The 15,603-nt window shown below is 34.3% G+C and overlaps 1 protein-coding gene across 1 annotated transcript in view; it reads right to left on the reverse strand.

The window, feature by feature from the left end:
• The window catches only part of SHANK2 (SH3 and multiple ankyrin repeat domains 2), a 308,073-nt gene that overhangs the window by 255,856 nt on the left and 36,614 nt on the right, over positions 1–15,603 (reverse strand). The window contains exon 9 of the mRNA XM_032187848.1: positions 12,642–12,708. Within this exon, the coding sequence (XP_032043739.1) occupies positions 12,642–12,708 (67 nt within the window). The remainder of the gene's footprint in view (positions 1–12,641; positions 12,709–15,603) is intronic.

Genomic DNA, 15,603 nt, shown 5'->3' on the forward strand with positions numbered 1-15,603 from the left:
GACAGTCTGCACTTGAAAGGCTTTTTCTGAAGCAACAAATAATTTCTTCAGGATAAATAAATGATTTGTGTTAAATTATAGATTTCATAAGGTACATTTAAAAGTGAAAACACACCAGAGTTCATGTTTAATTTCGCTATTGCAGATGTTCTGAAGAGATGTAAGCGGCAGTTTACCAAGTAGGAAATGTTGTAATACAAAAGATTAGATACAAAGAAAGGAAATTTATCAAGTAAGAGAATATGTTAGATGGAGGAATAAGGTCATTTTATTTTCCTTATTTCTAAAAAACAAACAGCTAGAATGATAGTTTTAAGCCAGTATCTTTGCTAGAGTACTGAGGTCCTAATCTTCTGGTGTTAGCAGAAATAAATGTATTTAAAAGCAAAACAGAGATACTTCTACACTTACAAAAATAATGCAAACTTAAGGTCATTATCTCCTCTTGCCTCTTCAATTTAATAAATCTTTTGTTGTTTTCATTCAGCATGGATTTAATTATAGCCACTCTCCTGGATAAAATTTACTTTGCAACCTCTTCTGAATCAAGACACTATCATAATTGTCTTTTATGAAAAAATTTTAACAATTATTTCAGCAACATTACATAGAAGATGGAGCAGAAAATAATATTTTGACTTCAAAACTGCATATGAAATTGTCAAGACACACATAAAAAGGGTAAGAGAAAAAAACATCATAGAGGTTTAGAGACACCCTGAGCAAACAATCCTGGTACACATTACCATGATTCCCAGGCTATGCAGTCCGTGTAACTATACCGCCCTGGGCAGGCTGTGGGAGACTGTCCACATTGAAGATGTCTGGCCAAGTAACAGAGAAAGCAGAGAGAAGTGCTCCAGAGAAAGAGGTGGAAAACAATGAACCAACTTACTTATTTGTATTTATATCTATACGTATAACTATAGCCAAATACAAATAAAGTTTTAGATAGGCTAGCAAATAAAATTTTGCATCTAATTGGCTAACTTGGGAAGTGAAGAAATTAAAATTGACATCCCTTAATGACATATGCCATCCATAAATTTTGTTGTATATTATTATGTAAAGAAATAACTTACATTTCAACTATTCCTGAAAATACGCGAAGTTAGATAACACAATTTGTCTGACATCTTTTTAAAAAGGTTACTGCAACAAATAACATATATATTATTTAGAACTATCATGTGTGACCGGAGAGAACCATGGAAACTAGAAAAACAGACATCCAACTGATTCAGCAACCCTCAAAACTGCAAAATATGGAAAAAATCATCAAAAACATTTTTGTCGATGAACTGAACATCTGGCAGTGAAACAAACAAACAAAAATTCTCCAAACATCAGCTCATTAAAATAGAGATGGAATGACAGAAAAAGTTCAAGAAGTTTCAACTGCCTTGGGCTCCCTGATAACTTTGTCCAAGATCCTAAGAAGATCTGGTTTAAACATTCAGGAAGTGTTTACTCTTAAGGTACCTTCCACAGTGTGACAAAACCTTGACTGAAAAAGACAATGCTTGTTGCAAACTCCAAGGGGAAGGCTGTCAACTCAGACATCGGAACACCAGTCTATGAGATTAAGATATAAACAGAGTAACAACAACAGCGTGAAATATTGTGAGCAGTGTGAAATACAGTGTGAAGTATTACACTCATTACGAAGCAGCATGCTTCAAAGCCTATCCCTTTATCAAGCCTCATCTGTAATTTGACAACAAATGGTCTTCTCTGAGGACACTGTTTCCTTTTGAAGAGACAGCATATTACAAGATCAATTTTCACTGAAATTCTGACATTAATAACATGATATTAAAATCAGATTATTCATAAAATACTAAAACAAGTTTCTTCACTGAAGCCTGGGTTCTTAAAGCAAATTTCCAAACCATTGTATATTGAATGGAAAACAGAACATCAACTGAATTTTGATAAATAATATTGTCTGGAAGAAAACCGGTATGTTTAGCTGTTAAGAACAAGGGTAAAATTATATAAATTTAGCGTAATAGACGGAGGAGCTCCAAGTAAGGGAGTCACTGAAGTGTAAAAAATTTGTTAAAAATGGAAGATATTAACAATTACTGAAAAGCGTAGCTTGAAAAGGTTATTTGAACCATTCTAAAAGAAAAATGTTATCCCTGACAATCACTAAGCTCATACAAATGCTTAGTGAATTATTTTATGATTGGCAATGAAAGCAAGTTGCATTTGCATTTGGAAGGCTGCCCTTATCCAAATCCAATTAGTCCATAGAAGATGTTCCTTTTCCCAGGTAGAAGTCATATTAAACCTGGTTATTTTCAATAACATATCCATTAATATATACATTGGCAGATAAGAAGAAATGTTCAGAAATGTTCTTTCCTATAGCCTTAAGTTTGTGTAATACAGGTAGTCTCATTATGGTAAATAAATCACTGGGTGCAGAATAAGGCCTGTGATGAAGTCCTCAGTATAAGAATGTACATTACATACAAGTTTGTTTCTTTTTTCACTTCCTTTATTTTTTAGTCAATATCTGTTAATACTTTGGGAACTACAGGAAATTTCTTCAAGAACTCCTGCTTACTCTTGCCTATCTCTACTTTTTCTTTTCTTTTTAATCTCTACCATTTATTTCATGTTCTTTCATCTCTTGTCCTGTGTTCTTACCATTGTAAATGGGAGAAATAGAAAGCCATGGGATTCTGTACACATCTATTTCTCCATTTGGCCTACATCTATTTTTGACATGACTTCACTGCTTCATTGTTTGAAATCCTGTGTAGTGTTCAACCCAGTCTTAGAGAGCTCTTGAGGCTCATGCTGAAAAACATTCTAAAGAAAATGTGTTAGCTTTTCAGGAATACTAGAACTCTCTGTACAATACTTCAAACAACTTTCCTTCTGTACTGTCCCTTACTGGGCTGTCTCATATCTGCACTGATGAATTCCTGCCTCGTTTTATTAGGTGTGGGCCTTCTAATATTCTGATATTGGTACTGCCATCCAAATAATCCTGTTTTGTTTTATCTATATACACATACACACACAGGCACATATATATAAATAATGATTAAAATGCACATACTTCCACAGGGCATACCCTCCTTAAAAATATATATATAAATAAATAAAAGCATGCAATTACAGAAAGTATAGTGATATGGATTTTAATGGACCCTGCAATAAGTTAGCACCAAGACACTTAAAATTACAATAATATTGATAAAACAGCAATAGAAAATGCTAGCAAATTACATGATTTCTTTTATGCTAAATTGAATTGAACTTCATTCAGGTTCTACATCTACCTACCCACAGTTTTTTCTAATAGTTTAGATCTGCACCTTGTTGCTAAAATGGGTGTCTTAAAAAAAATAATAAAATAAAATATATATACTCAAAGTCCAGCAGGTACAGCAGACAAGCTGGTTGGAGTTACCAACTCTAGAAAAATTCACAAATGCATCCAATGCCATCAGATAGCAAGACAGTTACAGTTTTCCAAATCCCATTTATCCATTGATGCAGGTTTTAAACAAGAAAAAATGTTTTTTCTAGTTATAATCCAGTTCCAGCAAGAATTAGTTAATACAAATTCTGTAATCTGCACTATGGAGAAGGTCAGACTGCATGATCACACTAAATCTCTTCAGCTTTAGGATCTGTGACGTATAAAATTGAGCCAGAGATCACTGAACAAATTTCATGTCCCATATAAATTCAAAAGTACTATCCTCTTTTTAGATCCCCTAAGCCTCATTCAACATATTCTGGTTTCTGGCCTTGCCCCTGAAGGCACCCTGCATGATCTAGCTAGGAAAGATGGTCTCCCAAGGGACGGGTTGCCTGCTTGCCACTTCCAGTAGCTCCAATGGAGCTGCAGAGGCTTAGAACAGGATCTGGCCATCAGCTGGAACAATTCAGTTGAACACTTCAGGCCTCAGCACTGCACTTTAGTGAAAATAGAATTGCAACAACTGCTTACACAAAGGTCAATTTCACTTGCAGGGAGTAACCGAAAATCATTATCGGAAGTTCTAGTTCAGCTAAAATATTAGTTCAAAATTTCAGCATTTGAGATGTCTGGGGTATTTGCATTGCTGTCTGCTTATAATGTGACCCTTGATCTGCCTATTTGTCTCAATGGCATTATCCTTTTATGCATTTCACCAGAATTGTTGAGGATAGCATAATCTACTCAATTACTTTATTTTTTGTAAAGCAAGCTCTTACTCATTTGATAACCTGCTCAATATCCAAAAATACATTCTGCTTTGTCTCCAGTTAGAGCAATTATCCCTGGTATACTTGAATCATTTTTCCTACTGATTATGCTTTAAGGCTTTCTTTCTTTTTTTTTTTTTTTTTTTCTTTTTCCCAGCATCATGCTAGCAACACTATTCAACTATTCGTGTGCTTGCTTTTTAGCTCATCAGCTTGCATTAGTTCTTTACACAGGCTACAATTTTACTTCCCTGAACACTACCTCAGAAGTCTCAAGCCAGTGAAAGCTATTAAAAACAAAATCAAAAAGTAAAACAGAGAGCAATGGAGAAAGGACCATGCATTATGGCACACTTATCCTTTAAGAACTTGGGGAGGTAACTGACCCAGCTCCATGATGGAATGACACACAGGAATATTATAAAATAAAATAAAATAAAATAAAATAAAATAAAATAAAATAAAATAAAATAAAATAAAATAAAATAAAATAAAATAAAATAAAATAAAATAAAATAAAATAAAATAAAATAAAATAAAATAAAATAAAATAAAATAAAATAAAATAAAATAAAATAAAATAAAATAAAATAAAATAAAATAAAATAAAAAAATCAGTCTCCAGCTGCTGGATATAATGGTCCCAGCCTAGAGTGAGCAGAGAAGGTGAGCACCATTTCTCTTGATCTGGAGCTAGCAAATACCTATTTAGAAGCCAGGCTAGGAAGAAGTGAGCGCTGAGGGACACTTTGGTCCAAACGTGACAAATAGGGCAAGACCCAAACACATACCAATTGTATCCCCATTTCCCTTCCACCTGTCCTCTGCCATCCTCCCAGACATCTCCAGGAGAAAGATGGGGATAAACCACTCTTGCATGACCTGCACCCACTGTTCAGGCCACAAAGCTCTTGCATGAAATCAAAACTAGCTCAAGGGCACTGAAGATAGCCTGGGGTTCCTGTGGTAGTTTATTTTTTGCTCAGTTACAAGGCTCTTCTCGTTCAATCTGTAAAATAAACTCTTAACAGACGCAGCTGTGGCAATCATTCCCTACCTGGCAGGTAGCAAGAACACACTACAGACTGGTTTACAGAACCAGACCACAACACTCTGCAATCTATAGTACTTATATTAGCAGTTACATGTCAACATTTCTCTCCTTAGTTTCCTGCTCAGAATTTAAAGTAAGCTCTAAGAAATCACAGGCTATGACCAAGTACATGATCTGCAATACTCTGCTCTGCCTACAGTTTCACATCAGATAGTTTAGAAGCTCTGATCCAGAAAGCCCACAGAAAAATCAAATGTATGAATATGCACAGAACTACACAATTTCAAAGTCCAAGAAGAACAATCCACTTCTAGAAATTAAGCTTAAACTTTGAAATAAAACAAAACAGTGCACTATTTTGTTCTAATACATATGCAGAAAAAAAAAATACCTGTGATCAAAGGGAAACAAAAACTACTGTAAGTTTTTCAAGCCCTGTCCTACATTCCAGTATGTAATTACATTAAAAGATAATAATTCCCAGTTTTCCAATTTATTTGCTACTGCATACCAAGACTGAACATATGACATTCTATTCCTTGTAACCCTTTGGAGAAAAACAGATAAATAATAGCAACAAACTTATTGCACACCACTCGATACTTCTTGGGTTGCAACTCATCATAGAAATTGTTAATGCAAAGCTTTTTTTTTTTTTTTTGCCTATGGACATAAGAAACAATCATTCATTTCACATAGGTATTTAAAATACACTGGAAAAGGGAACACAGGATTATGTCAATCTCCCACACAACATGCATTTAAAATGTGGCAATGAAGATCTTAGTGTCATTGGTATCCTGATTACACTAATATCATCCCTTTTCCATGTTAAAATGCCTAATAGCATATGAAACAGGTTAATGTTACTCCCATTCAAATGACAAATGCATAGGGCTGTAATACATGCTTGTGTCCCTTTTGCTTCTATTAAGTAACATGAGCTAAAAATAGAACCAGTCTCATGCTACTGACAGTTTTGTGGATCTTTAAGTCTTTTGATTTACTGCCCTTTCTTGTTTCTGCTTTTATCTTTCTCAGTATGATTTCTCCTAACTTGAGAAGTATTCTGAAGACATTTGATTTATGGAAATCAAAATTACGCAAAGGTTCCCAAAACCAAAATAAATAAGTAAACAAGCAGAATATTTATTGGTCTGGATAGCATTTAATAAAAATAAAAATAAATAAAAACAAATAATAATAAAAAACACACTTGCAGCTGAAATAAATTAATTAATAAGCCAAGAATGCTGACCTCAATCATTCTGATCTAATTAAAGAAAATGGGTTAGAAAAGCAGTTTTACCACAAACCCACTAGTATCCTTGTCTTTTAAAAGACACGTTTTGCTCATTCTACAATAAAATGCATGTTTCTTCAAAATTCCAATAAAAATAAATATTTTTAGTCATATTTTACTCATGAAAAATGTTTGATATAAAAGCAATTGCCCTGTGTGGAATATGTATATTTTAAAGGAAAAGCCTTTATATTAGCAGACTTGCAAAAAAAAAAAAAAAAAAAAAAAAAAGAAAATCCATGCAAAAGCACAGGCAAACCATCACATACACATATCTCTGCATAATTATAGAGGAATACAGGAACTCTGACTTGAAACCTAGCAACAGTATCCAAGTATTAGTTAGTCTGCTAATCAACTACCAAAACTCACACACCAGCTCAATGTGTTTCATTTTTCAAAAGCAAAAAGCAAACAAAAATAAAGCAAAAGAATCCTATTGCTTCTAGCATCAGCGCTGCTGAAGGACAAGATGTACAGTATAAAACGAACCTTGTTCACTTGAAGAAGAACAACCCATGTCATTTAATCCATCTGAAAATTCATCTCATCACAAAGAACCAAGGCAAAAGACATTAAAAATAGGCTATCCAAGTCAAAGGATTATCAGCTTGCAACATACTTAATATCTGCATATCTGTACCTAATGAAAGCTTCAATATTACATATATGATTGGTTTTTGTACCTCCATCCTATAGAAGCCATAGTAAATTCTGTATAGCAAATGCTTCCTAAATCTGCTGTGCTCATTTACTCACAGACAGCTGCAGGCTGGATGAAAACAATCAGGGATTAACTTTTCTATTCATCACATCTTTTAATCCATTACTTTCTCTTAGTTTACAATAAATAAATGCATGAAGTTAAATAAATTATAAATGTACTGTAAATAGGTGAAATAATTTTTTTTAAAAAAGGAAGTTTAAAAAGGGACATTATTTTTTTTCAATGGTGTGGTACTGCCATGCAGTACATGAGGAGTGTATGTCGTGTCTTCCTGGGTGCAGCAAAGAATAGTCACTTTGCTCCAAGATACTTCTGGGTTTCCAAGACTTTCATAATAAGTGATGATTAGAATAAGCTGCTTTGACATTGTTATTATTCCTTACGTAACTAATTTAGGGGCTTGATTAATTGAAATAATCTGAGAAGCCATACTAAGTATTTCACACTGCTTGTAAAGCAAGTTTCTAAGTACCTTATGGTAATAGGTTTTCTTGCTTTATGAAAAATACTATTTTCATTTGTTTCAAATAGGATTAATTTAAAAAATGATAGGACAATTTACATTCAACTTTGGCATGTCTGTCAAAAAACAACAAAGGGATCCATTGATGTTTAGAACTTCATAAAAGAAATAAATACAATTAAATCTGTATCTATTTTTAAATCTCTTACTGATATCCCTTTTCCCTCTCTTTGAAAACCTTTCTTTTTATATATGTTTTGGTCTTGCAAATCAGCACCATCTCCATCAAACAAGACTGATGTAAACATTCCCTATTAACGACAGCAAGGTGTCCATTACTGTACTAAGCTACAGGAATTGTTTGCAAGGCTTTTTTCTCCATTTGTTTCTCAAAATTGCAGCACCAAGTCAAAAACAGTTATCTGCGCTGAATAGTTTTCATGCCACAGTTTCAACAGACTGCTCACCCAGATACCTAATGTAAAGATTAAGTGGCAGCTGATGGTGGGAAGAGCCGCAAGGTAAGAAAGAAACAACTTGCTGATAGAAGAGAGAGCATGTGTGAGAGAACCCACACAATGTTGAGCATTCTGAGGAAAAGGTCAGTTTTTTTTAATAGGACAGAATAGCTAACAGATTTCATGTTGGTACCATGGCTGCACCCACCCATGGCAAGAATGTGATGGACATCAGGCTTTCTCCAGACTGAAGGAATGATGGAGAGAGGGAGGAGGGGTGAAGGGAGGGAAGGATGGAGGGAAAACAATCGTGGCACATGCTCTTCAACAACAGTGGTGGTGCTTAAAGCTGTCTCAGTGTATGTCTACCAGCTCTGACCTCTCCTGATAGTTTTGAAACCCTGAATAACTTTATCTGTCTTTAAACACCCACAGCTTAGCCAACTGAATGGTCTCTATAGCAAAATTTTATGTAGCTGAAAACTTTCCCGGCAAAATGTCCTCTCCCCAGATTTACTGGATATTCCTTGGATAAATCAGGTTGCCAATGGCACATCCATACCCTGTTCTGGATAAAACCATTATTTCATTTGCTTCTATAAAACGAAAATGGACATAATTCGTCTCTCTAACTAAAAGTATATGCTCATATTGGCCCTCGGTCGATGCTTTAATCTGGCAAGATCTAAGTGATACAAACAGCCATTACACACCTTAGAGCATCCCCCTCTTTCAGTCAGATGTCACATTACTTTAGTAACATGGGTCATCATTTTTGCCTTTTATGACTTTTAATAGATATCATTACATTTTCTTCTTTTTACAGTATAGAGTCAAGTCTTATGATTATTATATAAACAGAAAAGCTTATTTTATATTTGTTTGTTCATAATTTCGACATATTTGTCTAATAGAAGTGCTTCATAATTAAATAAAAAGGAAGGGCAATCTCTGTACAAAATGATTTGTATCTGAGATTTTTGAATTTTTAGAGGAGCAAAGATTTAGTAGTTCTGCTGTAAATTAATATTTTCTACTGCTAGAGGATACCCTGGTCATTTTTCACTTGAGCTGCTTCTCTATCATCTTCAACAATGAGGACAGGCTTAGCACTACAATTTGGCACAGATCCAGGCCAGGAAAAAGAGAGGGGAAAAAGAAAAGAGGAAAAAAAAAAGTCTCCCTTTAAGACACGCAGTTCAGCCTCTTCTTGAGGCTGAACAATCCTAGACTTTGTGTATGGCTTAAAATAGTATCCTACTCTAAAAGCCAATGAAATATAATTGTCAGACAAAGGTGGAATAGATAATGAGTGATAGACCCAGCACTTAAGCATGCAAATGTATTTATGTAGAGCTCTTGTGGACTAGTGCATTGAGATGTAGTGCTCCTGCTGCTGGCACGCTGCAGCCTCATCCCATTACTGCATAGGCAGCAGTCTCCTCCTCCTGTGGAAAGGCTGAGCTATGATCTCTGCCACTGAACAAAGCAGCTCATTCATGGCGATGCATGGCACAGGACCATGAATCATAAGCATTACATTACTGCTGTTAGATTCTTATAATTGCAGTTTTGGCAACAACACTCGAAACAGCTTTGTGACTACTGACAAACTGGAAGACACCCACATAATACCTTCTGCATTGAAAGTACAAGTGACTTCCTACTGCAATAGCTTGGGACAACAAAATTATCTAAGAATAATGTTAATTAGCGCATGTCAAAACAGATGGACATTGATAATGTAGTTCCTCACTGTGTAAGATTAGAGATTTCTAGCAAATATTATTTTCTAAATTTCAGATACTTCAGTTTGAGAAATGTAAAAATTTGTTTCTGTCAACAAATGAAAAAATAACTGTTCTTGAAACTACTAAGTTAGGTCCAGTTTCCAGCTACTCTAGGCAGTTAAAATTTTCCCATATTCAAGATGACATACTTAGGAAATCAGATAGGTTCATTCTGAAAAAAAAAATATTATTGCTATTTCTATTAATTTGTTGCATAATAGGCTTCCATTTTAAAAGTATTTATTGTTAAAGATACTGTATGACAATCACTAAAAGTCAAAATATTAGGTCAGAAATCTTCCAAGAGCAATGTGGACGTTCTTTCCAATACATCACCAACCCCTCTGCCAACAAATGCTTTTGTGAATAATCACAAATATCATCAACAATCTTAGTATTAAATGATTGAACACCACATCATCTACCATCTAAAACTTCCATAGGAAAAGGGACACACACAAAGTTGTATATATTCCAAGAATTTCCCAAAGTTGTAGCTTATTGATTATTAAATAGGTCTAAAATAACAATGAGGCTTTATAAACTCATTTAATATAAAAATTAACCTAACCAAAAATACACTTTCTGAAAGTGCATTTAATAAAAGATGGAAGTTTAGGATACTTCTCTAGCTCTTGGCTATTTCTTGCCACTCTGTTGCCTCTGTGATCTAAGAAGGTGCATTAATCAAAAGTTGTATGTTGGAATACATCCAAAACTACAGGAATATAGCAGATAACCAGACAAGTAAGGTAAGTAAACATCAAGTTTTTGAAGTTTAAGTGCTGAACATTGTTTTGCACATTCTTCATCATGCTAGCTATCAGGTTTTCTGCTCAGGATATTGTTCTGTGATTCATTTATTTTTAGTTTGGGAAACATTCAAGAAATAGATATTTTGATGCATTCAATTCTGCCTAAAGCAACAGCCATGTGGTTAACATTTCTTTCCTGAACTAATTCTCATCCATCTACTTTTTAACTACATTCCAATTTCTCTCATACATCAATAAAACTTGGAAATGGCACCCGTCAGGGGGAAGGAAAAGCAGTGAAGAACTGAACAGTCAGAGAAGCAATGACTTCAATGTCAATATGGCTTCATGTAATCCAATTTAGAGGCTACAGTCAATAAGTGTACTGTGAGCGTTACTTACATTTTAGAGTTATCTATGCCAAAAGTGTACACATAGTTAACACCAGCAAGTCATTCCTTCACTAGACTTTTTTTTTTTCCTTGTACATAACTATTTTTAAGAAAAAAAATTCATTTAGAAAAACAAAACGCAATACTTTGCATTGTCTACTTGCAGCACTTTTTCTGCACTGGCTGTACAGGCAAGCCAAAGAACCAAGAACTAGCACAGCAGAAATAATGAGGACCATTCGAATCTAAGCAATCTTCTCCTTTCATTTCAAGATCATCAAAAAGTTTTTAAAATCATTAGCCATATGTAAATATAAACAAGAAGATTCTTACCATATTAGGAATAGCTGGTTCATTTCTAAGTTAACTGTTTACATCAGACTATTTATAAATACAGAAGGAAGATGTCTTATATGGAAAGGAACTATCCCACTATGTCAGGTAAAAATCTTACAAACTCACTATGAATTGCAGAAACATAACTTCTACACAAAACTTTTATGCAATTTCCTCAGTTCTCTCAAAGTATACTGGAAAGAATTAAAAGTATCACGATGCTACTAGAATTCACATTATTGTGCCAAATTTTAAACTATATCCCTGCAGAGCATGTGGAACAAGGCAGGGAAAGAGAAGAGAGACCTTAATCTAGAACAGATCTTTACAGCCCCATGTTGTATGTGAGCTGACCTAGTTTTCCACATAAATTAAACACTATCAAGTCTTAGACATACATCATCGAGTTAAATTGGTACAGACAACTATACAGACCCTCCTACTTCACAATAAATGCCTTTTTTTAGAGCAACTTCAAGATGTTCCTATAGAGTTTTATTTGACTTCAGTTAAAGGATTTAAATTCATTTTAATTAAACTGGGTTAGAAATTGCTTTATTGAAATTTTTGTTTTAATGGCAAAATACACTCTGTAAAAAGTTCTTTAAATAAACTTAAGGATTTGTTGTTGTTGTTGTTGTTAATAGACATTAATGCCTGTCATTTGGAACTGCTCTAGATTTAATCCAGTCTCACTGAGGGGAACAGATTTTATAGATAATTTCTGCCATGTATGTTTTCAATTCTAGAGAAGCATCTTAATCTTCTTCTGACCAATTATTTGTACTTAAGAGCTTCTCTGGGACGATGCAAAAGTTCAAAACAGCTTGCAGGAGCCCATTTAGCTCTGCTTCATATGGACACATGTATTTAATCTGTCAGAAACTGGCTAATTCATACTCATGAAACACCTATGACATGCATTATTTCAAATTTACCTCAAAATTACTTTTTTTTTTTTCCAGAGCATATTTTGAAAACATTTAATCTTTTTCTCCTGCCTGCATTATTTTTAAGGAAAAGTTACTTTTAAAATCTCCCTGAAACAATACTGTTGCTAGCCCCGTAATCATATCACACACTGAATGACATTTAAATTCTTTATAAAAACGTATAACATTTCCAGCATTTGCAAATATTTTGCTTACCAATATCAGCTTCCCTGTGGTTCTTGATATATTCAGCAAGCTCAAAATTTCCCGCTATTATAGCCACCTGAAGGATTGCAAAAATAGCTACAATTAATATATTGTCATAAATTAAGTATAAAAATATGTACGTTACATTATTTACAAACAACACACATATATTTTCATTTTGCAGAATGGAGTAATTGTTTGTTTCTTGGACATTTCCACTTCCATTCTGCTACTACTGTACGCAATACATTTCTGAAGCAATGCTAAGAAATTATATCACAACCTACCAAAAGCAGCACAACAAGTCCCCCAGTTACCCATTTGCTAAGGCTGCTGTTCTCATGGATGTCTCAGGTGACCACTAGAACAGCTGTGGAGACTTTCATGTGGTGGCAGTCAAAATCAACAGTGAACATTAAATACAGCATTTCCAGCACTCTCAGCACTATACTGATGCGTGGAGAATTGTACAATGGCAGGCTCTGATATGTTTAAGATATTTTTTTTCCTTTAATTACTTCTACCTTGCTCCTTACCTGAACAATGAAACAGGAGCTGCAGTGCAATGTACATGGGATAATCAGGAAGGAAATACCAAAAACTACAAGTAGACAGGTATCACCAAGACAGCAAAGATGACTGCAAAGGAGAAACTGCAAAAGTCTACACATAGATTTTAAAGTATTTTAATAACTGTACATCTAAAATAATCATTTTATTTTTCATGTATTTCCTGACTGCCAAAAACAGATGTGTAACTGTCTATTCCAAGTTCTCATCTAAATGAACTCAAAAAGAGAAACATCTCTAGTGGGTATGAGGAAGGTGATTTGCTTATACTCTTTCTGTCTCCTCCTTTTTTCTCCTCCTTCTCCTATTTTTCCCTGAATATTCAACAGTTCATTTTTCTGCATCCATTTTGCAACTTTCTTTCCACCCAGTCTCACTGTGGCGTTCCTAATGTTGGTAATAGGGATAAACCGGGCTCACCTTTCTCACTGAGCTTCTGCATAAACAGGGTTCAGGCAAAACCAAAAACAAATGAAAAAAAAAAAAAAAAAAAAAAAAAAAAAAGGAAAAAAAACAAACAAACAAAAAAAAACACCTTATTTAAGGACTCACCTGGATATAGGGCTACTGTCAATCATGAGAAATGATAGAAAATCTCATGAAAATTCTGAACTCATTACCATGAAAGATTATCTGCTCATCTGAACCACACCACAAATCTCAGGGATGAAGAATAATAAAAAGGAAGAAATGTTCTTAGGGAGGTGTATGAGGTACAGTTAACATCAGTAATATTTTTGTTTATCAAGTTTTATTTTGTTTATCAAGTTTATTTTTGCTCTCACTGCAGCAAATTTCTTTGAAGGGCCAATTCTATTTACTATTAACTGAAACAAAATAATTTCAAAGTCCTCAAAAATGAAGACTATATACAAGCAACAGGATACAGACAGAAAATATTGACTATTATGTATGTAAGAGTTTCCAAATCTGCTTTAAATGGTAGACTTGGTCCTGTTCAGTACATCTATTTCATTTAAAATAAAAATACTTCCTCATATTTTCTTTGCTGACTATTTACACTATGCCTCATTGTGCCATTAGTGCATCTTCTGCAGACCTCAGAGTGGATTTATATATATCCTACTGCAGTGTTGGAACAGGTCTCATTAAAATGCAGTCCTACAAGGACTATTAGCTGCAGGAATGGGTAACTCTCTTAGAAAAGTGAACTCACTGCAAAACTTATAAATAAAAATAGATGGGGATTGATGACAGTCAGATTATTATGTTATTCTCCACTTTACAGTCTTTCTGGTGAGCTTGTTTTAAAACATTTATTTAGATCTGAAACTCCCATTGTATGGGAGTCCTTATGACTCAAGCCATTTCACATGAAACCTTTCTGTATGCAGTCCTAGAAATCTTTGCAAAAGGACACAGATCCAAATAAATGTTTTCAAATACAGTGGAGTAATCTCTGATTTATCTCTTGGTCCTAAGCAATCAGAAGCTGGTCTAAGGAGAGACAGGCTGATTTAGTTCAGACTGTAAAGTCTACTCGCTAGTAAAGTACAAGCAAGCCTTCAAAAAAATTACCATGTTTTAAGAATAATACAGTATTAGAATGACTTTCCTTTTTTTTTTTTTTTTTTTAAGCTCTATTTGGTAACAGTTGAACATAGCATTTATCATTTTTATGTCCTGAATCCAAGGTGTCTGTCCCCCCCCCCCCCCCCCCCCCCCCGCCTTTTTATATTACTGCTTTCAGGTTCTGATGTTTTTCTCTGTGAGTTTTTTATTTTGTTACAAAATTCTATCCAACATAACAGGTAAATATAACAATTAAGTTTGTTTCTCATTTCAAGGGCATATATGACAGCACAAACTCTATTCCATATTTAAACAGTTCCTAGCAGTTATACGTAATAGGTATATGTTTGTTTTAAAATAATCTTCAGTAGACAGCTATGAGTGAAGCATGTGCAATATAATAATTTTCGTCTTTTAAATAATTGACCCACATACAATACCACTACACTTACCAGTGATAATCATGTAATTATTTTCTGATTACAATATAAAAAGCAAGAAAATGTTTTGCTTTGGGCACTTCTCAGTTGTGTTACATCTAATGATGGAGTCTTGCAAGCAAAATGCATTAGTGTGAATCAATAATGCTGGTTCTAATCAATCCCACTTCTGTTTCAAGACTGCAGTTGACTCAGAGGTATCATAAGATTTCTGTATGGCATAATATCTACAAAGATCAGGGAGGTCAGACAGAGTTAGATTGATATGGTGGAGCATTGCCACCTCATCACCAATAGCAATAATTATCCATCTGAAAATTACTACTTTAACCATTAGTCAGAACACCTTTATTCCAGGAACTACTCATGAAAAAAATCTGCTTCTCAGCATGGATAATGTATCAGAATCTGGCCCCCAGCCTTCACTG

Source organism: Aythya fuligula, chromosome 5 (assembly GCF_009819795.1).
Source record: "Aythya fuligula isolate bAytFul2 chromosome 5, bAytFul2.pri, whole genome shotgun sequence".
Taxonomy (NCBI): domain Eukaryota; kingdom Metazoa; phylum Chordata; class Aves; order Anseriformes; family Anatidae; genus Aythya; species Aythya fuligula.